This window comes from Suricata suricatta, chromosome 8, assembly GCF_006229205.1.
Source record: "Suricata suricatta isolate VVHF042 chromosome 8, meerkat_22Aug2017_6uvM2_HiC, whole genome shotgun sequence".
In the NCBI taxonomy this organism is placed as follows: domain Eukaryota; kingdom Metazoa; phylum Chordata; class Mammalia; order Carnivora; family Herpestidae; genus Suricata; species Suricata suricatta.
Genome location: NC_043707.1, coordinates 134,585,326 through 134,611,630, shown reverse-complemented (window position 1 = coordinate 134,611,630; position 26,305 = coordinate 134,585,326). Strand labels below are relative to the sequence as shown.

At 42.9% G+C, this 26,305-nt stretch overlaps 1 protein-coding gene across 2 annotated transcripts in view; it reads left to right on the top strand.

Moving 5' to 3' along the window:
- Positions 1–26,305, top strand: part of KIF1B (kinesin family member 1B) — a 125,823-nt gene that overhangs the window by 63,631 nt on the left and 35,887 nt on the right. Inside the window, exons 23-27 of one of the 2 annotated variants that reach the window (XM_029946162.1) lie at positions 17,703–17,796; positions 18,722–18,870; positions 20,259–20,437; positions 21,125–21,262; positions 22,864–23,112. In XM_029946162.1, coding sequence (XP_029802022.1) covers positions 17,703–17,796; positions 18,722–18,870; positions 20,259–20,437; positions 21,125–21,262; positions 22,864–23,112 — 809 coding nt within the window. The remainder of the gene's footprint in view (positions 1–17,702; positions 17,797–18,721; positions 18,871–20,258; positions 20,438–21,124; positions 21,263–22,863; positions 23,113–26,305) is intronic. The other variant, XM_029946163.1, reaches the window with a different exon arrangement.

The following is a 26,305-nucleotide window of genomic DNA, read 5'->3' as shown; positions in this document are numbered from 1 at the left end:
TTCCTTAATGGAGAATGAACTTATATCTCCTGGTAGACTTAGCCTGAAAAAGTGTCCATAAAGGTACGATTTTGTGCCTTTTATGTCTTAAAATCAAATCTTTAGTTCTATTAAAACAAGTGCTTTTTGAGGAACTAGTGGGAGCTTTTCTGGTAGCCTTTGCCTCCTGATAGTGGTTTTTGAGTATGCATCAATGGTGGTTCTCTTAATAATAATTATATTGAGTATTGAATTTGGTGGGTGTTTGCCTTGGTTTTGTTTCTGATCACCTGATAGTACTAATTCTCTGCTCTTGGGCTGACTTGGGGATTGTTCTTATGCTGGGCAGACTTTTTTTTTTCTTTTTCTTTTCCTTTTTTTAGTTAAACTGTGTCTAAAAGTGTTGCTGCACAGTTGCATGTGTTAATCCTTTTCTGTTCCCCTGCATGGAGTCTGAATTCTCAGTAAGGGTCTCCGTGGCGTGTGGGATGGTAATGGAGGCAGGGCCTATACAACCAGCTCAGATGGTAGAAGGGAGCCTGGCTCCTCCGGGCTGAGAAAGGGTTTGGGTGAGCAGCTGAAAAGTTGGTTTAAGGTTGCAGCTTATGATGCTCATGGCTGTAGCATTTTATGATGTAAATCGATTCTCCAAGTTTGATAGAAACTGAATCGCATGAATAACTAAGTTGATCCATTAGTTAGATTTTTATTTTTAAGGTCATCCAGCTTTGGTTAACAAAGCCCTGGTCATGAAAAGCTTCTTGGCATTCATTTGATATGTAAGGAAAAGATGTAATAAACTTTTGGGTACTATGGATACAGTATAAGATTTTTTTTAAGATTCATGGACTTCTTTTAAGATAAGATGACATTAGGGAGAATGCTGAGATACTGGTTTCTTCCCTTAGCGTAATACACGGCATGTAAAATACTGTGTGTAAACTGCAGCCTTACGGGTCATGCTCTGCTCTGGAGAAGAGAGGCTGTTGTTGCTAGCTGGGCCAGAAAAGCCAACGGCTTGAGCAGAAGCAGCCTTTCCCAGGGCAACTCATTTCTTAGGCCTGGCAGTGGGTTACGTTGGTTAGTTTGCTTTCTTGGAAACTGTAGTGAAATCCGAGAAAGAATGGGTCGTAGGACTAAATCACACGGTTAGGGCAAGATAATAGCAGTGTTCGAGCCCCTTTACGAAGCCTAGTCGACTTGTAGTTTTCAATGAAAACAGAAGGAATTTGGCTATGGTGTGATCAGGGGTTTGAAGGGTTTGTGACACATGAGAAGCCTTTCGTCTTCATAATGTATGATTTAATAACATGCCTCTGATGGTCTGTGACAGATCACATGAGGACAGGTATCGTTAAGCTGTGTGTGTTATTAACAGTAGTGCCTTGTATATTTCTATAGTGCTTTATAATTTACAGAGAGTTTTAACATCCATCAATTTTTTTTTTTTAATTTCCAGAATAGCCCTCCCTGGTAGGCATGTGCATAGATAAAATGAGTAATATTACCTCCAGTTGATAGTTGAGTAAACCAAGGCTAAAAAAGGCTGTCTTATACATTCTTAAACACCTGTAAGTCATGGGTCTGAGGCTTCACCTTGGGTCTTCAGAATTACTTTGGTCTTCTTTTCGGTCTAGAAAGAGCAGTGCCTGTCCCCCAGCTGGGAGTCTTGTTGAAATGCAGATGCTGATTCAGGAGGTCTGGGGTGGGACCTGAGGTTCTTCATGTCTAGCAAGCTCCTGGTGATGCCAGCACTGCTGGGCTGGAGACAAGCATTTGGGGAAGCAGGTGAGACAGATGATGGCTGGCATTCTCCATAACCAAGAGCGGATAGTCCTGCTTTGCTCTGAGGTAAAGATGCTGACCGTTAAGCAAAGAGAAAGTGAATGTCTCTAAGACCTATTTTGTTTCCGGGGGACATACGTAGTCTGCAAGTAGTCAGGTCCTGGTTGTCGTCTGTTCTGTGTATCTCAGGGTAGGTTAGGGTCTCAGGAGCAGCTACTCAAAGCAGGGAGGCTGCTTTCCTCCCGCAAGTCCAGCTGTCTGTGGAACAGACACACTTCTTGTCCTCAGGAGGAACTGCTTTCTAATGCCTTAGCCTAAAGAGTATCCAGCAGTAACACTACTGAATGGGAAATGTATTTTTATGACCCCATATTGGTCAACCAACAGATATATTTTGAATGCACCCTATGAATAAACATTGAGAGGATACAGAGGAATTCTTACTCAGTAAAATTGTATTCAATATTATAATATCATTTTGCATAATGACAGCATTAAAAACTGAAATTAGGCTCATGAGTACTGTGTTATGATAGTTCCCCAAATGCGTCACATTGTCACATTGCTGAACATCCTCTTATTGTTAGTGCTCTATTACATACCTGGTCCTTTTTGTGCTTGCTTTTTTACACATGTAGTTTAGGTATCTTCTCTCTCCTGTTTGCATAGGCTTCTGGCAGAGTCTCCTAGGGAGGCCTTTGCACTTGGGATTTAATGAAGACAAAAGCCTTTAGTGACATGAATTGGCCAGACCTGAGTAGTTTTTCCAACCCTATAATAAGTTAATCTAAATATCTTTAAATCTTTTTTGACGTGAGATAGGGTTTGTATCTTGGTACATAAACGTCCCATACAGAATATTTAGTACCATGGTCAGTATGTGATGGGGGGGGGCTTTAAGAACATACTCTACAAAGTCAATACGACAGAACTTTAAGAAGGAAAATTATGGCCACTTAGTTTAATTTGAGTTCTTCTGAATTTATGTAGACTTTCTTATAAATTTACTTATGTTTTATTATTTTTTATAATATACATATATTTTATTTTTATTAGAGTTAACAGACCTAATCATTGTCTCTCAAGCCATGATAGGAAAGCAGTGATTAGATATTTGTTGTTTCATAGATAGTACTAATTTTATCCTTAAGTAACCTTAAAAGGAAAAGAAAAGAAACCAGGGTGGGGGTGAAGAGAGAGTTGTCAGTCATGTGGGAACAATCAGAGTTGATATTCTGTAAAACATAGTTTATACGTATTGATGAGAAAACCTTTTTAGGAGTCAGATATACTTTTTGTTCTAATGTTTATTAATGTCCTCTTTTATCATTTAACATTAGCCATTCTGAGGCTTAAACTAAAAAAATTTTCTTTTTTAATTTTTTCAGTGTTTATTCATTTTTGAGAGACAGAGAAGCACAAGGGTGGAGGGGCCAAGAGAGAGGGAGACACAGAATCTGAAGCAGGCTCCAGTTTCTGAGCTGTCAGCATGGAGCCCGACATGGGGCTTGAACTCACAAACCGCCAGATCATGACCTGAACCAAAAGTCCGATGCTTTACTGACTGAGCCACCCAGACGCCCCTCTGCTTTTTTTTGTTAAATTTTCAAATCAGTAGGGCTTTTAAATGGGTTTAGTGCCCATTTATTGACCAACAGAAATAATATATCAACACCTCTAAATTCAGGGGCCAAATTATTATCGTTATTGTTAAAAGTTTTTTTAAGAAATAACTGTACATATAAAGTAACTACATAGAAATCTTTGGTCTAGAAAGCAAGGTACTATTTTGCTGGAGATAACTGTGGTAATCATAGCCAAGTAAAAGAGAATGCTGAGATTTTTTTTTTTTTAACTAGACCATCCTGAACTACTCTTCTATTTCCTGAATAGAATTTCTTCCATAATCCTTTCCATCATTGGGAATTCTAAATCCAATATTGCTTTCATTTAGATCCATGTTATCAAGATGTGCTCATGTTAAGAACAATTGGTTAGTATCCAGAAGACTAGTTAGTTGGTTTAGGCCCAAGTCCAAACAGTAACCTGACTACCCAGCTAAAGTTTTTGAAGAGGTAAAATGCTAACAAAGTATGGGAGACAGAGTTAGACACCGCATTTTAAAGTGGATCCATTTTTACATGAGCAGAATATAATCTTTCTGTTTCCTGTGTTGATAGGAAGAGTTGTCATTTAAAGTGATATTCCTCAAATGGCTAGAAATACCATGGGTTTTCCTAAGGAGAAAACATCTGTAGGTTGTATTTATTAAAATATTACGTGGGGAATTTTAAATGATGTTTAATCAAAAGTATATTTGCCTAGCTTAATTTATGTTCTGGAAATTTATTTCTTAAAAAATTGGAAGTTAAGTGTTCGTTGGTTTAAGTGTGTGAAAACAGAAAAGCAAACCCACCGTAAGGATCCTTTTCTTCTGCTTCCTGTTCTCTGGGTAACAAGCATTAATTGCGCACATGTAGTGCATCAGTTTGGCATGACCAGAAAATAGCGAATCTAGTGTGTACGTGTGGAAAGGACTCCTATCAAACCCTCTTGTCTTCTAGAAAAACAGTTTGGTTGATAAGAACCTTACATGGTCTGCTAGTAGGGATTCATTTTTAACATCATCCCTGTTTGACTGCTTCTTTTTCTACCTTCTCATCTTCTAACTTTTTTCTAGGGCTGCTCTTTCTAGTAAAGCTAAACCAAACGTGGCGTCCTACAGCCTTACTAACCTTTGTTAATCCGCCTGCTCGTCACATCTCGTATGGCATCTGTGCTCACTCATGGGGGAAAGAGTTTCTGGAAGAAGCAACAGCAATAACCAAGGCAAATGTGGGGAAGTGGCTGCATGGGCGTTAGCATGTCTGGGGCATAGGTTTTACTTCATTTTCTCAAGACGGTGGAGATGTCATTTCACGGCATTTTGTTAGATAAAACTTCACATGACCTTCAAGGGAAAGGTCACTCTGTCAGTTCTCCTAAGCAATTGGATTGCAGATTTCATCACTTAAGCCTGAAAGTGGGAATTTGCATTAGTGTTACTAAACAGCAAATCTTTATATTGATAATCTTTATATACATATATTTTAGTAAACGTACACATCATTTAGGAGGTTTTTTATGTTTTTGTGTTTTGGTTTTTTTTTTTAGTTTTATTTATTTATTTTTGATTTTGGTTTTAAATTTGGTTAAGGGTTTTTTGCTTGATTTTTCTTCAATTTGATTTTCCTTTTTTACATTTTAATTTTGGTTATTTTGGGGCCATTTTTTGATTTTGTTTTCCCAAAGGACGCGGATTCTGATAGCGGGGACGATTCTGACAAGAGGTCCTGCGAAGAGAGCTGGAAACTGATTACTTCTCTGAGAGAAAAGCTACCTCCCAGCAAGTTGCAAACCATTGTTAAAAAATGTGGCCTCCCTAGCAGTGGGAAGAAGCGAGAGCCAATTAAAATGTATCAGATCCCCCAAAGAAGGCGCCTGAGTAAAGATTCCAAGTGGGTCACCATCTCAGATCTTAAGATTCAGGCTGTAAAAGAGATATGCTATGAGGTTGCACTCAACGATTTTAGGCACAGTCGGCAGGAGATTGAAGCGTTGGCCATCGTGAAGATGAAGGAGCTTTGTGCCATGTATGGGAAGAAGGATCCCAATGAGCGGGACTCGTGGAGGGCAGTGGCCAGGGACGTCTGGGACACTGTTGGTGTAGGGGATGAGAAGATAGAAGACATGATGGCCAGCGGGAAAGGTGGAACTGATGTAGATGACCTCAGAGTTCACATTGACAAACTGGAAGATATTTTGCAAGAAGTAAAAAAGCAAAACAACATGAAAGATGAGGAAATAAAAGTCTTAAGAAACAAAATGCTTAAAATGGAGAAAGTCTTGCCACTAATCGGATCTCAGGAACAGAAAAGCCAAGGAAACCACAGAGCAAAAGAACCTGTTGGCACTGGTGTCAGTAGCAAGTCTGAGAATGACGGAAGCAGAGGGGACGGTGGAGAACTCGAGAAAGAAGAGCGCGTCTCCCAGCTGATGAATGGGGATCCAGCTTTTAGACGCGGACGTCTGCGCTGGATGAGGCAGGAGCAGATCCGCTTTAAGAATCTGCAGCAGCAAGAGATCGCCAAACAGCTTCGTCGGCAGAACGTGCCTCATAGGTTCATCCCTCCTGAGAACCGGAAGCCCCGCTTCCCCTTTAAGAGCAACCCTAAACACAGAAACTCTTGGAGCCCAGGGACCCATATCATCATAACAGAAGATGAGGTAATAGAGCTTAGAATCCCAAAAGAGGAAGACGGAAGGAGAGGAAATAAAGAGGAGAGCCAAGAAAAGGGGAGCAGAGCAGCTCCTAAGGATCCCCAGTTACCATGGGGCCCTCAGGGCACGCGAAGTCAAGATCACATCCAAGTCAGCAAGCAGCATATTAATGCTCAACAACAGCCACCTCAGTTACGCTGGAGAAGCAATTCTCTCAATAACGGTCAACCGAAAAGTACCCGCTGCCAGGCATCTGCCTCCTCAGAATCATTGAATTCCCACAGTGGTCACCCCACTGGCGATCTGCAGACTTTCCAGGCGAAGCGGCATATTCATCAGCACCACCAGTCTTACTGTAATTATAACACTGGAGGTCAGTTAGAGGGCAGTGCAGCCAGTTCCGTTCAGAAGCAGACTGACAAACCCAGCCACTGTAACCAGTTGGTGACACCTCCGAGGATGAGGCGCCAGTTTTCGGCACCCAATCTCAAAGCTGGTCGAGAAACCACAGTATGAATTACTGGACAAACTTGAAATCTTGGTGGAGGAAACAGGCAATGTTAGCTCACGATTTGAGTTGGTTCTGACCTTGGCCTTCAGTTCCTACTATTTACATTATGATTTTAGTGTTGTGTTCCTACACATCTTAACTGATTTTAATATTGCTAAAACATAAAACACTGGTAAACGTTTCAGCACCTCCTTTTTGTTTGTATGCCATAAATGGGCAGTTTCTGGAATTTTGGACAAAACACTGAGACCTCCCTTATTTTTCTGAGACTTTCCTCCTTTCTTGGTGCCTCGATAATACACTTACTTACCCAGACCGGTCTGGTTTTGGTGTAAGTTTGGTATGTTTTTATAATGCCTGTAAACTGATTTGGTATCCAGAAAGACCTGCCTCTCTTGGTTAATGCAGACTGGCAAAAGGGGAACTTGATATACAGAATTAAATGTCTATTATTTCCCCATAAATGTTAGATGTTCGTTTAACATGTGACTGTGTGGACACAGCTTTGGATTTCTCATCCGTGTCTGTCCTCAAATATAATTGGAATTTTCATAAACCAAATCTAAATGTCTTCGGACATATTTTATAGTACACAGCTTTGCATCCTTCTGCAGAACTTCCCCTTCTTCTTCTTCCACTACCACATTTAACACAGAACTGCTTCAGTAAGTTTGTTTTGCTTTGGTTTTTGTTTTGTTTTTTTTAATGTATCAGCATGTGTATGAAATTTGTCATGATACTGAAATTTTTAAATTGGCACCATTTCTGGATTTGTTTGTAGTTTGCTTTTTGAAGTTTAACACATCATTTCTTAATACACACACACACTCACACTCTGAACTATTCACCAAAATCAGGCCAACGAAATACTTGTATGCTCTGAGCAGTCTCTGTAAGTTCACAGGGAGGGTATTTGGTGGAGAGAGGGAAGAAGTGGGTCGAGGGGAGAAGGCCACACAGCACGTGGCTCTGTGCCACTTATTTTCAGTAGATGATGATATCATGAGTTAACTTTGGTTGGATTGAGAATAAAGGAGATGATGTATAATAAACTATTCTTTGCTTAACAGTAGTAATGCTCACAGATGCTCAAGCAAGGAAAGAGAAAGAAGTCCCGAGGAACATTTATTGTATCAATACCTCATTTTACTGTGTTGTGGTCTCAGTTTGCCTCACTGGGGAATCCACTAAAAAAGATGGATTTTAATGGGAAGAAAAGAATAGTTTTCTGCATCCTTCCTCATTCTTGAGCTTCTTGGCAACTTTTTTAAAGGCAGTGCAAAGAGCCAGAGATGTCTGTGATACTGCCTGACTTCGTGCTGATGAGTCCTAAGTCGCGGGGTCACCTGCCCAACACGTCTTCCAGATGGTGTGGAATTGCTGCCAACATAGTGATTAGCATTCACGGAAGCCTTCGAGATTGTGACTATGTGGTTTTCTTTTCCTTTGCGTGTGGGCACTATGCCGTATTAGAGCACATTATTTTTAACCAAGGCATTTATTTTATTTTGTTTTATTTTATTTTATTTTTTTGCTTCAAAGAAAATGCTTTCTTAATGCACAGAAAGTTGCCTCTGATGAACTTTGGGGACATTTTTGCTTTCGTAGCTAGAACAGTTCTAGTCTTCAGCTGAGGTTTGATGGCATATTAGACAGATTAGGGTGAGTGATGTGTGTAATGGGGGGACCCCATTGAGATAACAGTGCCCTGTACCCCGTGGTTTGAATGAACTCAGGAGGCTCCTTCAGATCGGTCACTTCAGCGCGCCTTGTGTAAGCCCTGCTTGCTCTTCTTTATTATTATTAGATACATTAAATATTTCTTTCGTGCAAAACTTTCATTTTCTACTACAGGTTTCCCCCGCTATCTGAAAGTAGTGTTTTCTGTCAAACTTCTCCTAAGGTGAAATGGTGTAAAATGAAGAAGCCATTATCATTAATTTATACGGGAAAAATTTTGAGAGTTCCCAGGCTCAAAAAAATAACCTCTCTTAGGCTTTTCTGATACTTATGACACATGGATGCAGGGAATAAATCAAGATAAAGCGCAGATGCTCACAGACGTGGTTCAGAGATCCGGCAGCTTGACTCCCAGCTTCTGGGTGTGTTTCCCCGGGAAGGAGCCCGGCAGTACGCCAGCTGCTTGGGATGTGTGCGCTACCTCTAATGGCTGGCTGCAAAACACACGGAACGCGAGTTTTCGTAAAAGCGAAAATGCCCTTTGGATTTCTTTCAGGTAGCAAAAACAGGTACTCACAGAGGTCTTTCATAAAAGCAAGGGGCATAACACAGACTTTCGAAATGCGGGGGATACCTGTAGCAAAAGTAGGGGCTCACTTCCCTAACTTGAAATAAGGTAAGATAGGCCTATATATTTTTTCATTTTTATGGTGACCTTTTAATCTTGTTATGAGCAGTTGCCTCCCTTTCTAAGTAACGGGAGTGAGTTTCTACTGGTGATCAGGTGACACTATAGAATGAGAAGTAATACAGCATTTTCATTTGCAAATGTGGGTTGTGGTAAGCACTGTACCCATGCCGATATTCCAAAGAATTAGGTTTGTGTTTGTACTTCATCTGCTGATCTAGATGCCCTCGTATGGCTAAAATGTTTAGATATTTAAAGGAGCCCTTAATTTCAGATGACCAGAAAGAAATGAACCGAGGTTTGATTGATTGTCGCGTATGTCCCCTGCATTTCAGAGCAGATGCTTGTCTTAGAAAATAACTTGGGGTGAATAAAACTATTTCATTGACTTTTTAACTGAATAAGCTATTAGTGTCATGCTTCTGTAAGCAGTTGACATAGCCCGTTCTGGTTTGTTTGTTTTTAAATTTGATAGTATCTCTCCCTAACCTTAAATAGTACATGACCGAAAAGAAATGGTCATCATTAAACTGTTATTATATTACTGAAGTAGTCATAGCTATTGTCATAGACAAATGGAGGGGGGGTGTGCTACTGAAATTATATAATGATCTGAAAATTATGGGAATGTACAGGAGTGCTGATTAATTAGTACAATTTTACACACCACAGTGGTATTCTTGGGAAAGGTAAAGACGTTCTGTTCATCTAATAAGTCGAAACCAAAGGGCTTTTCCTTCATTTTTGCCTCTTAATTCTTTCTAGCACTTCAAATTGTTTCTCCATTCATGGGAGGCGCAATGAATGGGGATTGTTTTTTCCACTGAAGTGACTTGAAGTGACCTCTCATGCTTTAGGTGCGGGTTGACGCTGAAAATACACACAACACAACACAGAGTTTGCCACACTGATGTCTGCATTAAAGGCCCTCAGACTGCAGGAAGTTACGTAGATTTCCTCTGGTCAGCTGCTGCACCGCTGGGCCTGACTGGGCCTCCGTAGGCTTGCCTTAGCGATTCGTACACAGGACTGGGAGGAGGGAAGCGGCCGCGGCCCGGTTGAGGACGCCTTCTTAGCGCAGTGCAAGGCCGACACCTGGCCGGTGCCGCGAGAGCCAGAGTCCGCGTTCCGAGCAGTTTTCGTACTTGTCCATTTCCTGTCATCTTTCCAAGGTTTCAAAATCTGCTTTCGGATACTTAGTTTGAACCACTCTAGGTTGTTAAATGTGTTGGTTTCCTGCCATCATTACTGTAAAGAGAAGTTGTGAATCTTCTTGTTAATGAACTATGGATTTCTCCCCGAACTTCTGAAACAAGATGCTTGAAGATTGTCTGTGAGCGTAAGACCTACCTTTTCAGAAAGGGAGAGTTAGTTTGTAATGTTAAAAAAAATAAAGTCCTCATTCAATAAAAGCTGAAACCGTCTTTTAAGAGTGTGATTTCTCTCTGATGTGGGAAGAAAGAAAAGTGAATCAGGGTGGTGCTAATTAAGTGTAGTCTTGACTTATTTATTCCTATTTCATCTGAAGATGGTTGCAGATCACATCTTTTTAAAATGTATTTTGGCACGAACTTGATTCATTTAAAGCTTTTGCCTCTGTCGCTCTTTTCTGTTTATTGAAATTGTCTTAAATGGGATCTTTAACCCCTTTCTATGCCATATTTTATTTAAATAAAAACTTGTGTAGTGTAAGTTGAGTTTAACTGTAACTGTGTTTTTATTCCTTTTATCATATAATATGAAAGTTTTTAAAATGAAATTGTTCCTTTCACATGGGTAGAAACTAAATTTCTAAGAAGCTTTCAGTAACTCTGTTTAGCTTTTCTTTTTTCTCTTAATCGCTGCTCTTCCCCACCCAGAGTATTAGTGGCGTGCTAGAGGTGACACAGGCCAAGGCAGAAGAGTTTTCTGGAGTGGGCCATCAGTCCTAATGATCATTGGACAGGACGCTGTTTTTTTATAGCGAAGAACAACACAATCATGTATTATGGAGTAGAATACCAAATCTACATGAGCCTTCCCCCCCCCCCATGAGTTTTTAATATGAAATTTGGGACTTGAGAAAAATGTTACACTTGGATTGGTCTGCTCCAGGCCTCATACTCTGCTCTTTAAAGTACTTTGTATTTCTCTGCTAGTGGACGAACCGGTGGAAAAGTGGCCAAGACCTGACCCTTTTTAGGGCGACCCACACGATTCCAGTGCAGTGTGACGTGTGCAGTGATAGTTGTGTGCGCAGGGGAGAGCGGGGGAAGGTGTTTGGAGGAGGAGGCCCTGAGCGGAGAGCAGATTCCCAGGTACACCTGGGAATTTCTCCAAGTGAAGACTGGCAGGTGAGCAAGGAAGACTGTCCGGTCCAGGGGAGCTGCGAGTCACTTGAGGTGCTCAGGACAGCAGCTGGGTGTCAGGGTCGGAGGTGGGGGGGAAGGAGGGGTACAGGTAGTAGAGTGGGGAGGGGGAAGGGCCAGTTCACGGCATCTTCAGGGGCTGGGATTTTATCTTGAGTGTGATGAGAAGCTACCAAATGATTTTGTATAGGGAGATTAGATTCACCTTTTAGAAATGATTAAAGTTTGGGTTGAAGGGTGGCAAGTTAGAGCCCAGTGCTCTAGTTTGGAGGTTGCCGCATGGATTAAATGAGAAACGATGCTTTCCAAACACAGGCAGGGACAGAGGAGAGAGGCAAAGACTCTTGATAGATAACTGACCCGTTTGTTGATTCTACCTCCAGTAATTATCAGAGTCTTTCCCAGAATAGTTTGTAGGTGGGATAAACGCTGTGTATACAACCTGAAAGGTCATGAATGCTCTCACTTGGATTGTGGTTGGAAAGTAAGTGAGACCAAGAAGATACTGAGGGACTGGGAGAAAGTAGGAGCCACTCAGCTCTAAGAATAGGTGTTGTGGGACCCCTGGAGGGAGAGGTCTGGGGCTGTGTCCTCGTGGGGCCGCAGGTGGTAGCCCGTTCAGGTGTTGACAAGAACTGGGGCGGGGATATCTCCCTTCCGGCCATTGCTTGCTAATTATAATCTGCCCTTAAAAGAGGAAGGTCATATTAGCAAAAGGAGCCAAGTCTGTAGTGTCAAAAACAGACCTAACCAGAAACCCCGGAATGGTGACACCAATTTCACCTTAAATGCTCCCTCCTCAGAGATGCTCCGGTGTGGCGCCGTCAGGTCTTCCGGGGAGTGCCGCAGCAGCCTCCTGACTTGTCTCTTTGCTTCTGTCCTGGACTCCCTGAGCCACTGTCCACACAGCAGCCGGCATCATGTTGTAAAAACAAAAATCCGATGGTATCAGTAGCCCCTGGTGGCTTCCCCTTGTGCTTTAACATCTGAACTTGCCATCTGAGCCTACAAACTCCCATGTTCTGGCCGCTCGCCTGCCTCTCTGACTTCTCTCGGAGCAGTCTCACACCACAAGCACTTTGGCCTTTTTGTACCCTGAACCTGCCAGGTTTGTTCCCACCTGGGCTTTGGCACCTCCTCAAGACTAGACTCCTTCCTCAACATGTTTAACTCCTCCTCCAGATCTGTGCTCACGTGTGCCTTCCCTGCCCCAGACCCTCCTCCCCACCCCAGGCCCGCCACTCACGGTCGTAATAATGATGACCTGTAGTCCTTTGTGCTTTTTGGTTCTTAACGTGGGCACGTAAACTCACCTGGAATAAGCTCCTTATCGGTCTTGTCGGCTCTCCCTTCCATCTGTACGCTTTGCCCAGAAGAGTCATTCTGAAATGACAGTGTGCGCCAGAACTTCCTGGGGGCTTGGAAGAGCACAGGTTCCTGGGCTACCACCAGAGGTTCCGATTCAGGAGGTCCGGGGTAGGACATGGTAATTTGCGTTTCTGGTAAGTTCCCAGGTGGTGCTGATGCCGATGATGCTGGATCAGCACCCACCTCTGAGAACCACTGCTCTAGAACGGGTTGGCGAACTTAATATGTAAAGGACCAGACAGTGAATATTTTAGGGCTTTGTGGGCCCTATGGTCTCTGTCGCTACCACTTATCTCCTCTGTTGTAGCTGAATAGCAGCAATATGCAAAGGAGTGGGTGTGGCTATGTTCCGATAAAACTTTATTTACAAAAAATAGGCAATGGACTGGATTTGTCCCTGAGGCTATAGTTAGCCAGCCCTGATCTAGAAGATAGTCACTTTGGGGAACTTCCACTAGAAGCTTAGTGCGTGAGTATGTATTGGATCTAGGAGCCAGGTATGTTCCAGATGCTAGTGATTCCATGGTGAATGGCAGATCCCTGGTCTCAGGAAGTTCACAGCTGTAGATGAGGCAGCCATTACACTAACAGTCACACCGGTAGTCGTACGGTATGTTTGTGACAAATGCTATGAGGGGAAAATGCAAGCTGCTCTGAAAGTTTACCACCAGAAGACTCTGGGAAGGAAAGGCAGCCTGTCCTTTGCTCTCATCTGATGACTCCATGTTGCTATCCTGAGAAAAAGAAGGGACCATAAGAAAACCTGCTTTCCTGCCCACTTCTAGTTCTGTGTGCATCCATCGTGCATCCTTCCCTCCTGTTGGTGGATGAACTGGTCTAGCTCCTACCCTAGCCACACCCGTGTGCCCTTCACTCCCTCTTGCGTTACTTTCTCAGGAACTCCCTGTACATTCACCCCTTCTCTTGTACGTCGTCATTCCAGCACGGCTTCGTCTCACCACCTTCAGAACACTCCCACGCTGCCTGAGAGCCGCCACTCCGCTCCTGTTCCTTGGAGAGCTGCACCTGCCGAGAGTTCTCCGTGCTGTCCCACTCGTCCTCCCCTGCCCCTTGTTTCCCTTTACTGCTCTTTTATTGTTTCTCCTCCCCATTCTAGCTTGAACTCACTCTGTAGTCAGACTCTTGTTCCACGTCCCCGCACTGAAGCCACTCATCTCAGTGCCACCAAAGATCTCCACGGTGACGGTGACAAATCCAGTGTTTTTTTTTCCTTAGCCCCCTGCCCTGACCTGAAGATGCCACACACAACTATGACATGACAGCCTTATAGCTGACTGGCATCTCATAGTTAAACTACCAAAACTGGAGCAACCAGCTCAGGCCCCAGATCCCAAGAGCCATCCTCAGTTTCTCCTTTTGTTCTTGCACCCCATGACCACATCATCTACCTGTAAAGCATACCCCAACCCCATTCTCTGACACCCTGGGCCACCTACCACTGTCTCCCTCAACATTGCTGGGACAGCGTCATGACTGCCGTCCCCAGGTCTTCTCCACAGAGAGTGATGCTTTTAAGATGAGTGTCAGATCCCTGTTACTTCTCAGCTTCTAAACTGCCCAGGTGCTTCCCTCCCAGTGAAACCCACAGTCCTTCCCATGTCCTGTGAGGCCGTCCGGAACCCAGTCCCTGTCTGCCTCCTTCGCAGCTGCGCTCTCGCTCCTCTGCTCCACCCGCACAGATTTCCCTGCTTTTCCTTAAACATAGATTTTCTAACGGGAAAAAAGTAGTCTTTCCCCAACCTTTTATTTTGAAATATTTCAAACATACCAAAAGCAAAGATAGTCCGATGCATATTTGTATTTATGTATTTTCTTTTCTGAATCGTTTGAAAGTAAGTTGCAGGCATCATGGAGTTTTTTACCCCCAAATACTGCCATGTGTATCTCCTAAAACCAAGGGTATTCTCTTAATGCCGTGAACCTACCCAAGAAATTTAATACTGATGCACTACTGTGTAGTAGACTGCCCGTTTTCAGATTTCCCTAATTGTCGAAAAAAACTATGTGTTAGAAGCATGTGTGTTTTAATCCCAGATCCAAGCGAAGTTTGTATATTACCTTTGGTTATGATACTTCTCTCCTCATGACACTGGTATTTTGGAATAGTCTCAGCTACGTGTTGCTTTGTCTGATTATTTCCTCAAGAGTAAAGTTAAGCATTTTTTATAAGAACGCTGTCTGGGTGACACTGTGTACTTCCCTCGCATCAGATCAGTAGACAAAATGTCAAATTGTCCTACTGTCGGTCATGTTAAAAAGTCTAATCAATTTAATGTGACATTTGCCAGCTCTTTCTCTTTCTTATTAGTAGGTATCTAGGGTGGTACTTGGGATTCTGTGATGGCTCTGTTCTCTGTCCACATTCCACGGAGTTGTTTTAGCATTTTTAATGATTCTTGCCTTGACTCAAGTTACTACATCTGAGGTTGCGGTGTAGTGTTTTTCTAATTGTCAGTCCCTTTGCATTTATTTAACTGGCTTTTTTTTTTTTTTTAAGAGGAGCACTTTTTCCTCCGTTCTTTCAGTATCACTGTGGACTCAGATTTCCTTTATATTCAATGTGCTATATTGTGTTTCTGTTATTCCTAGTCACTGCCAATGGGATTCTGTGCCCTTTAGAAATGGCCCCTTCAGTCTTTGAGTACTTCCGTCCTTTCTGGCACAATATATTACGGGCTCACCTGTTCTTTCCTTCTGTCAAACCTGGAATCAGTTGTTTTCCCAAGGAGCCCTGGTTCCTTTTAGTGGAGACTCGTATTTAGAAACCAAGATCTGGGTGCTAGATATACTTAGAAAATAAACTTTTTAAAGCATTACCTGTCATTTTGAGTGTGTCTGTTACCAATTAAGAGGACTTTCACATTCGGTTTTAAATGGTTCATCATTTGGTCCTTCCTTCTGTCCTGTGTAGGAGGCAGGTCATTTTAAAAATGACAAAAGTGAGGTGTAGAGAGCATTTAGCTTGCCCAGAATTATAAGACTAGTAAGAGTAGGTACCATGAGCCAAACTTTCCCCTGCAAGTTAAATTTGTTTTATTTTTATTTTTTTGCCACAGTACATGGTCTCCTTAAAAATGTGTTTTGGTATCTCTGATGCTGTCACTGGCTCCTGCTCACTGCCGGCTCCACTGAAGAGAGAAAGGTCCCTTTGTGCGTCCAAGTGATAAATGATGAGTCTTGGGAATATTTACATCCTTCTTAGCATCCCCATTGGAAGCTCCTTTTGTAATAATAGACTTTGATAGGAAGCTTTCAGTGGTCCTTTGTAATGAACAGAATCTTTGACTTGTGACTTGGAGAGCTCTGTTTGATGACAGCACGTGGTCACACCTAAACCCTCTGTCTTAATGACAGCCTGGGATCGGGTCACTCCAAGAAGGCAGGAATCCTAGGCAGTGTATCTTCAGATGCTATGCTTATGCTGTGATGTGGTATTTTATTATGTGAAGTTCTCTGCTTTTTCAAACAACACAAGCGTAAAAAATTTTTATTTAGTTTATTTTTTGAGAGAGAGCGCGAGCAGGGGAGGGGCAGAGAGAGAGAGGAAGAGAGAGAATCCTAAGCAGGCTCCACACTCTCAGCACAGAGTCCAGTGTGGGGCCCAAACCCACAAACCATGAGACCGTGACCCAAGGTGAAATCAAGAGTTGGACACTTATCCAGCTGAGCCACCCAGGTTCCCCCTCAACACGAACTTTTTATTCTTTTTATTTTTATTAAAAAAATTTTTTTAACATTTATTTATTTATTTTTTTACTATTTTTTTTTAATGTTTTATTTATTTTGATACAAAGAGAGACAGCATGAGAGAGGGAGGGGCAGAGAGAGAGAAGGAAACAGAACCGGAAGCAGGCTCCAGGTTCTGAGCTAGCTGTCAGCACAGAGCCTGATGCAGGGCTCGAACCCACAAACGTGAGATCTGACCTGAGCCAAAGTCGGAGGCTTAACCGACTGAGCCACCCAGGCACCCCAACATTTATTTATTTTTGAGAGACAGAAAGAGATTGTGTGATCAGGGGAGGGGCAGAGAGAGAGAGGGAAACACAGAATCCAAAGCAGGCTCCAGGCTCTGAGGTGTCAACACAGAGCCCGACATGGGGCTCAAACCCATGAACCCTGAGATCATGACCTGAGCCAAAGTCAGACGCTTAACCGACTGAGCCACCCAGGCGCCCCAACACAAGCTTTTTAAAGGAGCACTCCAAGGAACTTTTTTAGACACTTTTTCCTGAATCTCTCCCCACCATGGAATTTTCATCTCAGATACATAAGTACATCTCTTTATATGCTGTGTGTATATTTGAGCTTTACACATAAAAAGAGTAAGGTGGTTTTTTTCTTTTTATCCTTCAAAAGCCATTCTTTGCCCTCTTCAGGGTGATACCACCCTCATTGAGAATGCATGGAGTAGATGGAGAAATGAAGGATAAGTCTGATCTGTATTACAATGACACATTTTGTATTATAATAGTATATTTTTGAATGTCTTTCTTGAATAACCAAATACAGTCTGTAGATTATTTTGGTCCTAATAGCACTGTGGCCCTTTGGTTACCTGAAGGCTGCATCCTGCAGCTGCAAAGACAGGAATATTTCACCCACAGACAGCTTTCAGAGGCCATAGTTCCCATCCAAACAGCTAGATAATCAGAACAGTTGGCGATACTGGTGAATTTTCCAGTATTGTTTTCCACTGGAACTCCTTGATGTGTGAAGGTACTATTTGAATACTACTATTAAATAAACTTAAGGGACACATGCATTTTTCCCCTCAAAATCCCACCCCCCCCATCTGGACCTGAGCCCCACAGAAAGAACTCTCGTGTCTCTGGGAATAGAGACTGCAGTTCACTTTCTTCAGCACTTACCCGTTACAGACATCTTGTGCGCCTTGTGGGATTTTCCTGCGTATTTCCATGTCCGTCTTTTTATTGTTGCTTCCGGCCTCTGTCTTCTCTTTTATCTTTTGCCCTCTCTGCTTTCACCAGCACTGCGCTCATCTCTCCTCTCCTCCCTCCCCTTCCTCCCTCTCCTATATGTCCTCTCCTCTGTTTTCATCCAGGACTATGAGAGTAAGTTGCAGGCCTTGCAGAAGCAAGTTGAGACCCGCTCCCTTGCTGCCGAGACAACGGAAGAGGAAGAAGAGGAGGAAGAAGGTGAAATCTAGAGATGGAAACTCCCCTCTGTATATCTTTTGGATCTGTGCTATCAGATTAGCCCTTTATCTGTGATCAAAGCTGGATTTGATCATAGGTGACCCTACCATTTATTGATATTTTACCGAGCCAGTTTAAAGGTGATTCAGAAGATTCAATTCTACAGACTATGCTCTCTGGCCTGAGAACAGGGCTGAATGTGTTCCGTAGGAGACAAGATTTCTTAGCTTGGTCTTCACAGAAATCTCTTGGGCAGTTTACATATATGTTTCTGTATATATGAAGGTCATGGATATGTTGCAGATAAATTAACTTTGAAGGAACTCTGTGTGCTAAAGTTTTTATTTTTTAATAGCGAAGTAAAATATTGACCTCCAGAAAAATAGATATGTATGAAGTTGTACAATATAGTAGAGGATTTTTCTTTATTATAAGCCCTGTGTTAGATACATGTATTCCTTTAAATGAAGAGAAGTCTGTTTCTTTACTGTTTTACTTAATTTTTTAATTTTTATTTCTTTATTTTGAAAGCACGAGCATGTGATGATCAGGAGAAAGGCAGAGAGAGAGAATCCCAAGCAGGCTCCCATGCTCAGCGCAGAGCCTGACGCAGGGCTCGATCTCCTGAATTGTGAGATCATGCCCCGAGCTCAAACCAAAAGAGTAGAAGCTTGACCCACTGAGCCACCCAGGCACCTGTGTACTGTTTAAAATAGTAGGATTTTCTTTGAAGTTTTCTGAAACGTATATGCCACCTTCATAATATCAACAGAATTTAGTAGGCTTCACTGAAAAGAAGAAAACAAAAGCAACTGAATGGAGAAAAACCAGACGATACTCTAACTTGATGAGAGAGATGAGGTAGCGGAGACACGTCCATAGTTATGAGATCACCCGATTCATTACACTTCCTTTGCTCTTTCAGTTCCTTGGACACAACACGAATTTGAGCTGGCCCAGTGGGCCTTCCGGAAATGGAAGTCTCACCAGTTTACTTCATTAAGGGACTTACTCTGGGGCAATGCCGTTTACCTGAAGGAGGCCAATGCCATCAGCGTGGAACTGAAGAAGAAGGTACGGAGGGCGGGAGAGCACGGCTCGTCGGCAGATGCGATTGAGTCTGAGGGGCTTCCCGGCTCACAGACTTGAGCTAGCCTTTCCCTTGGGTGAACTCAGTGCTTTTGGCTATGAAACAGGTTTTTATAAGCCTTTATTTTACATATGTGCCTGGAACGTAGTAGGTACAAATTAAATATTTATTACATGACAGTTTCCAAAGAACACGTTTTCTAACTTACTTATAAATGAGGAGACTCTATTCTGAAAAGCTAGGGAAGCATATTAGTAAGAGAAAGCTACTCTTGGGTTTCTGAAATACCCAATTTTCTTTTAGTTTTCTACCATTACATTGCACGTCCAAGTCCTAAGTGTCCCTCCTCCTCTGGGGTCTGAGAGGCAGCTGTGTGCAGTGGACAAGCGCTCTGCACTCAGACAGCCGGGTTCCAATTCCAGCTCTCCTAGTTGAATTGACTCTGACAGCCCTGTGCCTCCATTCCCTCATCTATAAAATGGGCTTGGTGACAGCCCCTGCTGTTTTGTGAGGGGTGGAAGCGTAAGGGCATGTGAAGGGCTGCAGCAGGTGCAGACGTGGGAAAGGCCTGTAAGGGTTCCTGGTCTTCCTCATTACCAGAACCTTCGATCCATTCTTTTGTTTGTCCTGCTAATGAGCAGCCTGGGGGCTACCAAAATGATGGGGGGGCCAGTTTCACGTGGTAGGAGAGAGCATGGACTGCCCAGCTTTGGGGACAGTCAGTCTCCCCCCCGAGGGCTATAGTGACATTCTGTAAAATAGGGATAAGGTGTCTTCTTCATTCACAATCTCGGCCACCCATTTCGTTTTGTAATTATTTAACTACTCTCCTCAAGTAAACGAAATGAAGGCACGACTATGTCTTAGATGTAATTAATATTTGTAGGTAAAAATGCGGGCGGTAGCAAGAAATAAATGACACGGTGCCTGAAAGCACTGGCCGTACAGTAAACACTTTACGAGTAGCCCTGGTGACCCTGGGGTTTCAAACAGAAAACCGACCGTGATGCTTCCACCCCCTCTCAGCGAGGGGCTCGCGATGGACTCGCAGATCCCCCCCTTTGTTCTCTTGTGTAACTCGTAAAACGTCTTCACTCAGTCAACGAAGGTGTCTGCACTGAGATTTTAGTTCGCGTGAACACACTGGGCCAGGGCAGGAACACAGAGTCTGAAAATAGCTTCCTTTGAAATTAGGATGGTTCTCTACAGCTAATGTACAAGTGGCCATCTTCTCCCCAGTTAATCACAAGCTGTTGAGCACTCACTACCTATTTGACCTCTTCCCTGTGGGGCGGGATTATATCGCCTCATTTCTGAAGCTGACTTGCTGGAAACATGGAGGCCATGTGCATGGCATATTCTGTCCACGTAGGTGCAGTTCCAGTTTGTTCTGCTGACTGACACCTTGTACTCCCCTCTGCCTCCGGAGTTACTTCCCACCGAAGCGGAAAAAACTCACGAAGACAGGCCATTCCCTCGGACCGTGGTGGCAGTAGAAGTGCAGGACTTGAAGAATGGAGCAACACATTACTGGTCTTTGGAGAAACTTAAGTATGACAACATTCCTCCTGAAGCCAGCTGTTTTAGTTAGCGAATAATAGTGAATTGCTGCGACAGGCTCCCTCAGCCCCCCGTTCAGCGAGGAGGTCACGAGTGCCTCCCTTCCGGTGGTTCTGGATGCCCTTGCTCACCAGCGATATCACTGTCCGTCCGTTTTCCTCTCAGTGAGCGGGTCCCACTCTGCTCACACCTCTGTCATTTGTAGATATGATTTAAATTTTCTCTCCGTAGACCCTCTTCCATTTTCAATGTTCCAGTCTCCTGATAATCTGTTTCTATCTTGGATCTAGTAATTAGTCATCTTTTCTGCTCTGGAGCTGATAATGAGTAAAAAACAGGAAAGTTGTAATGTAGTTTTCCTATGCATTTAATATGTTCACGTATTTTCTACTGTGCAGTATATCGGAGATGTTATCTCCCATTCACCTGCATTTCTCCCATAATTCAGCAGATGTTAGGTAACCATGTTTTACTTTTGGTGGCTTGTCTCTCGACTCAGACACTTTGGATACTGAGTGTATGAGTTTCTGTACTTTTTTGGCCTTCATTCTTTTGTGATATCATTAAATGGTGGGAGCAGCTTTTATTTTGTTTTAAATCTTATGTGGAAGATACTTCCAAAGTGAAATTTTAACACAGTCTCATGATATTAACCCAGTGTGCTCTATGTTTATGCAGGCAGAGGCTGGATTTGATGCGAGAGATGTATGACAGAGCAGGTGAGGTGGCCTCTGGTGCCCAGGATGACAGCGAAGCCACTGTGACTGGCAGCGATCCATTTTATGATCGATTCCATTGGTTCAAACTGGTAGGAAGGTACGTGAATGATTTCATTGATGCCTTCTTTTAAATAGTGAATGGTTTTGTTTAAACCTCAGTAGAGGGGCGCCTCAGTGGCTCAGTCAGTTAAGCCTCCAGCTTCGGCTCAGGTCAGATCTCACGTTCGTGGGTTCAAGCCCCGCGTCAGGCTCTGTGCTAACAGCTAGCTCAGAGCCTGGAGCCTGCTTCCAGTTCTGTGTCTCCTTCTCTCTCTGCCCCTCCCCCTCTCATGCTCTGTCTCTCGCTTTATTAAAAATAAATAAAACATTTAAAAAAAATGTAAACCTCAGTAGATATTACAGAAAATTAAAAGAAAATGTATAAAAATGCTCCATGTAAAACATTTCAGAACTGCGCCATGTATAATCTTATTCACTCACACACACACAACCACTGGGTTACTTGGTCTATTTCCCTTCATTTTATTCATTGTGCGGATTTAAGTCTCACCTATCAACCAGAGTAATTCACAATCTTCCTTGCCTCTTTCAGTTGAACAAGGTAGATTTATTTTTTAAAGTTTACATATTTTTGAGAGAGAGAAAGAGAGAGAGAATCCCCAGTGGGCTCCACACTGCCAGTCCAGAGCTCGACATGGGGCTTGAACCCATGAACCATGAGACCATGACCCGAGACAAAGTCAAGAGTCGGACCCCCAATGACTGAGCCTCTGAGGCGCCCCTGAATGAGATAGATTTCAAAGAAAACCTGTGTCTGTGTCTTGCACAGATTAAAATCATAATATGACTTACAGCTTGCCAGCCTGCAGTCTCTCCGTGATCCGACCTGTCCTCACTTTTTGTTTTTAAAGCGGTTTATTTCATGGTAGCCTTAGTAAGGGTGAGCCAAGTACACATATTGGTTGAGCCTCGTTTGTGTTTATGTAAGTTGCAACATTTAATGGAAACAAGTAATGCCTCTGTGAATCTATACTGAGTCCAAGTTCTTAGATGTTTAGAATTTTAAAAGCAGAGAGATGTAACTTTTAGCTTAATGATTTCAGAATTTGAATTGTTTTTTAATTGCCAAATTTTTCTGACAGTTTTAAAGGAACTGGGTATAAAGGAGGAGCAGAAGTCCTAGGATTTTGTAGAAATGAAGTTTAAATCCTTTTCTTTCCACTCTAATAATAGAGTGCTTTTCAAGAGTTGAATTGGCCAAACACCTCTTACCCAAGCAAGGCCCATAGCTTGATTGCTGTACGCCATTCCATCCGTTTTGTTTTCTGCTCAGAGATGACGTGGGAATTGGGGTAAAGATCTAAACCATATTTTTGCACTAAATGTTGAGTGGCTGCTTTGAGGCCTGGCTGCTGATCATCTGTGTGACCTGGAAAATGTAAACATTTTTACAGCACACTATTTACCTGAGATCTTCTGCTCACGTGTTTCCTTTGCTTTTCTTATTCTAAGGATCAGTCCTTGTTCCCTTTCCCCTGAACCAGATGATTTATGCTTATTTTAGCCTTTGCTTTTCCACTTGCTTTTACCGTGTTGATTCCCCGGTGGGTTCTGTCCTGTTGGCACCTGTAGCTTCCTGTTTAACCAACTATTCCTCTCTCCTTGGCTGTGTCCATCGGCGTCTTCCCTGGTGTCTAGCTCCCCCATTTTCCACGGCTGTGTGAACGAGCGCCTTGCTGACCGCACACCCTCCCCCACTTTTTCCACGGCCGATTCTGACATCACTGAGCTGGCTGACGAGCAGCAAGATGAGATGGAGGATTTTGATGATGAGGCGTTCGTGGATGACACCGGCTCTGACGCAGGGACGGAGGAGGGATCAGATCTCTTCAGTGACGGGCATGACCCGTTTTACGACCGGTCCCCATGGTTCATTTTAGTGGGAAGGTTGGTGAGGTTATTGGGAGAAGGGCAAAAAGGGACCAGCTCTTGCTCTAATGAGGCTCCTTGTGCAATTCTGGACGACTTCTCCTTAGCAGATTGCATTTGTGGCATGCCGACCTGGCGAGAGAGCCCTCAGGCGGTGTGTCTAAGGTACTCAGTCTGCTTGGTACAGCACTTGGCGGCATGTGAGGCCTCTCAGTGGAGGGCCCCCGGTCTTCAAGTGCCCAGCCATTTCCTTTTGAAGGAGGAAACCCCAGAGGAGAAAGTAATGAGGCTAAGAGTCACATGTGACAGGGTCAAAGAATGTTGCTGTGTTCTAATGCTTCCATTTTGTAGAAAGGGGAGTGAGGAAGTGTGTGGGGATGACTTGAGGAGAGCGGAGCAAGTCCATGGTTAGGCTAAGGGATTTGTAACACCAGCCAGAGTCAGGAGGACAAAAATGGAACCAGGAGGGCAAGTAGTTACTCTGAGTCCAAAAAGGAATCAGGAACACGAAGTTTCCTTTTGTCTGAGATGGATGCCTTTCTTTGGCCAGTTTCACTGAGCCTATCTGCAGATCTTTGGCTTCTGCTAAAATTTCACCTATAGGCTTTATGATGAATCTCATGAAGTGATCTGGTGACACCATCAACAATGGATATTTGTTCAGCACTGCATGAAACTGCTTTGTGTTTAGTTTGGTTTTCCAAACTGAGGCCTTGTCTCTGACTCCCATCTGTCAGCAGTGCAGCTCACGCACATGCCGCTAATACTGGGGGCTTTGTCTGCACCCAGTCTTCATGCTCAAGTACGTCCCATCACAGATTCCACAGTGCAGCACTCACTGGATTAATACAAAAGTCTGCCTAGGTTTTAAAGGATGAAATTAAATTTTAACAGTGCTTTAGAACCACGCATACTGTTGAACCTTTTGAAAATAGGGAATTAGATCAGCGTTAAATGGATAAGCGCCAATTACCTAAAAATTGAAGGGCAGCGAGTGTCCTGACCCAGTAGGGATCTAAGGTTCTGAAACTGAGCATCCTTTACACGTTTGATGTTGGCGTGTCCTTACCTGGCAAGGACTATGTAACTACTGGAGCCAATGATCGCTATTAGGGAAAGAGGGCAAAGAAGAGCTTTCTTGTGCACATGAAAGTCTCAAATATGACCACAGGTCATACTTTAATATTAGACAGTCTCGGGGCTTTATGATGGGGAGGGACATTTATTCAGTATTTCCATGAATGAACATGAAGGGATTATGCAGCCATGAATATTGTTCTGTATTAGTATATTGCCAGGAATAGATGCTTAGCGTTTTGGAGAAGATGATTTATATTAAACTAAGAAAAGTAGTTCTACGTACAAATAATGGGACCATGTGCCCTTTGTATTTTATGGCTATGTGCGTTCTCAGAAGGTCAGAAGTTGGAACCAAGTTTCTATTCAAAAACTGCTTGGTCCCTGTGCCAGTTGCGTAGCTTCTGATGCCACCCGTTTGTGTAGGGCACCGTCAGCCCAGGGAGGAGTGTGGAGCTTCGCCTCACCGGGCTCATTGGGAAGAGCCCTGGCCCTGATTGCCTGAGGTCTGAGTCCTAACTCACTTAGGCTTAGCTTAAACCGAGGCCTTTGGGGTTCTCGAATTTACAGTGATGTGCTAGGTGGGAAAACAAAGATCCTTAAAGATCTGTTTTTTTCTTTGAGATTCTGTCATCCACACTAGCAAAATGAGCATCTTGGTTAAGAGTTCCACTCCAAAGCATTTGTATTTTGAGATGCTTGTATGGAAAACCTAAGTCAGAATCCCACTTAATGTGAACATTCACTGGCTTCTAAAATATATGCATTATTTTCTCTGGTTTTATTCATTGTAATCATATCCAATCAAAGTTAGGTAAAAGCAATCAACTCTGCTCTGATCTTCCATTAAAGTGTCTATTTGACACTTGAAAGACACACTAAAGAGTCCTTTAGGAATTGATTTTTTCCTGGGCTCTCAAACTAGAGCAAGGAAGAGGTGAGGGGAGGAGGTGAAATCATGGTAGTCAGCAAAGTGAAGGATAGCTCTTTACTTTTGCCCTCGACTATCTTTCTCATCCACAACCAAAACGGGTAACTGTGCAACATCACCCAGTTATGCAGTGGCCAACATTTGTGGAAGAGAAGTGACCTCTTTCCTGTTTTTTGTGATGCACAGGACTGGATTTCCCCTATTGGCACATTCACTGCAAATACAATTCACTTGTAAAATTTTCCAGTTTCTTGTGAAATTCCATTTGTAGGTTTTTGTTTCTTGGCCTTGGGTGCCTCTGGTGATTTTTTATATGAATATCAAAAGAGCTTGTCCCTTTCGCTGTTCTCTTATGGCATGCTGGGATGTTACGAACCATACATTGTAATTTGGGATGAACTGTAAATATTTAAGTTAGTCTCTAGGTTAAAAAGGGGCAAAAGATAGTTACTCTGATACCTAAGTCTGAACTGACGTGTTTTTTTTCTGCAACTAGAACCATAATTATGCTGATTTGTCTTATCTTTATGTTGACAAAATTTGTTTCCCTTCTTGATGTAACTTCACAGAATTTATGCTAATATATCCTTTACATCTTACCCTGTCTCATCCCTGTTCTCCTTCAGTCTGCTAGCTCAAAGTAGATGGACTCTCAAGAATGCAGAGAATTTATTAAAATTCCAGTTTAAAAAACTTAAGAGGAGAACTTAATACAGCATTGACTTTGGGCTAAGGATTTATTCCGATAATAGGACAGGGAGCTGTCTGGTGACCGTGCCCCTGCTCTTGAATCACAGAATTCTCTTTTCTAAAAGGGGACATTTACAAGAATACTTTCTGTTCTTTCACCTTTGGAATAGCCATTGCCACGGGCAGTACTTTAATGTGTGCTCAGTACTTTGATATGATGTGTGTGTGAACATGATATGTGGTGCCTTCCAGTGGTAAGCTTTTTGAAAATTAGAAACGGGGGTTCCTATTCTAAGTATAAACCAACTATACAAATCAAGACAAGTGAGGAACCTAAACTTGTTCTATATACTTAATACCCATCTTGAGTATAGCTTGGAAAACTCAACCTAGTATGTAAAGTGGGATGGCTTTGCTTCTCTACCTCTGGTGTAACCCATTTTTCTGGAAAATGTTCCATTTCTTAAAGATAGAGGGCACATCATTTTCTGTTCACTTACATACATAAATGTT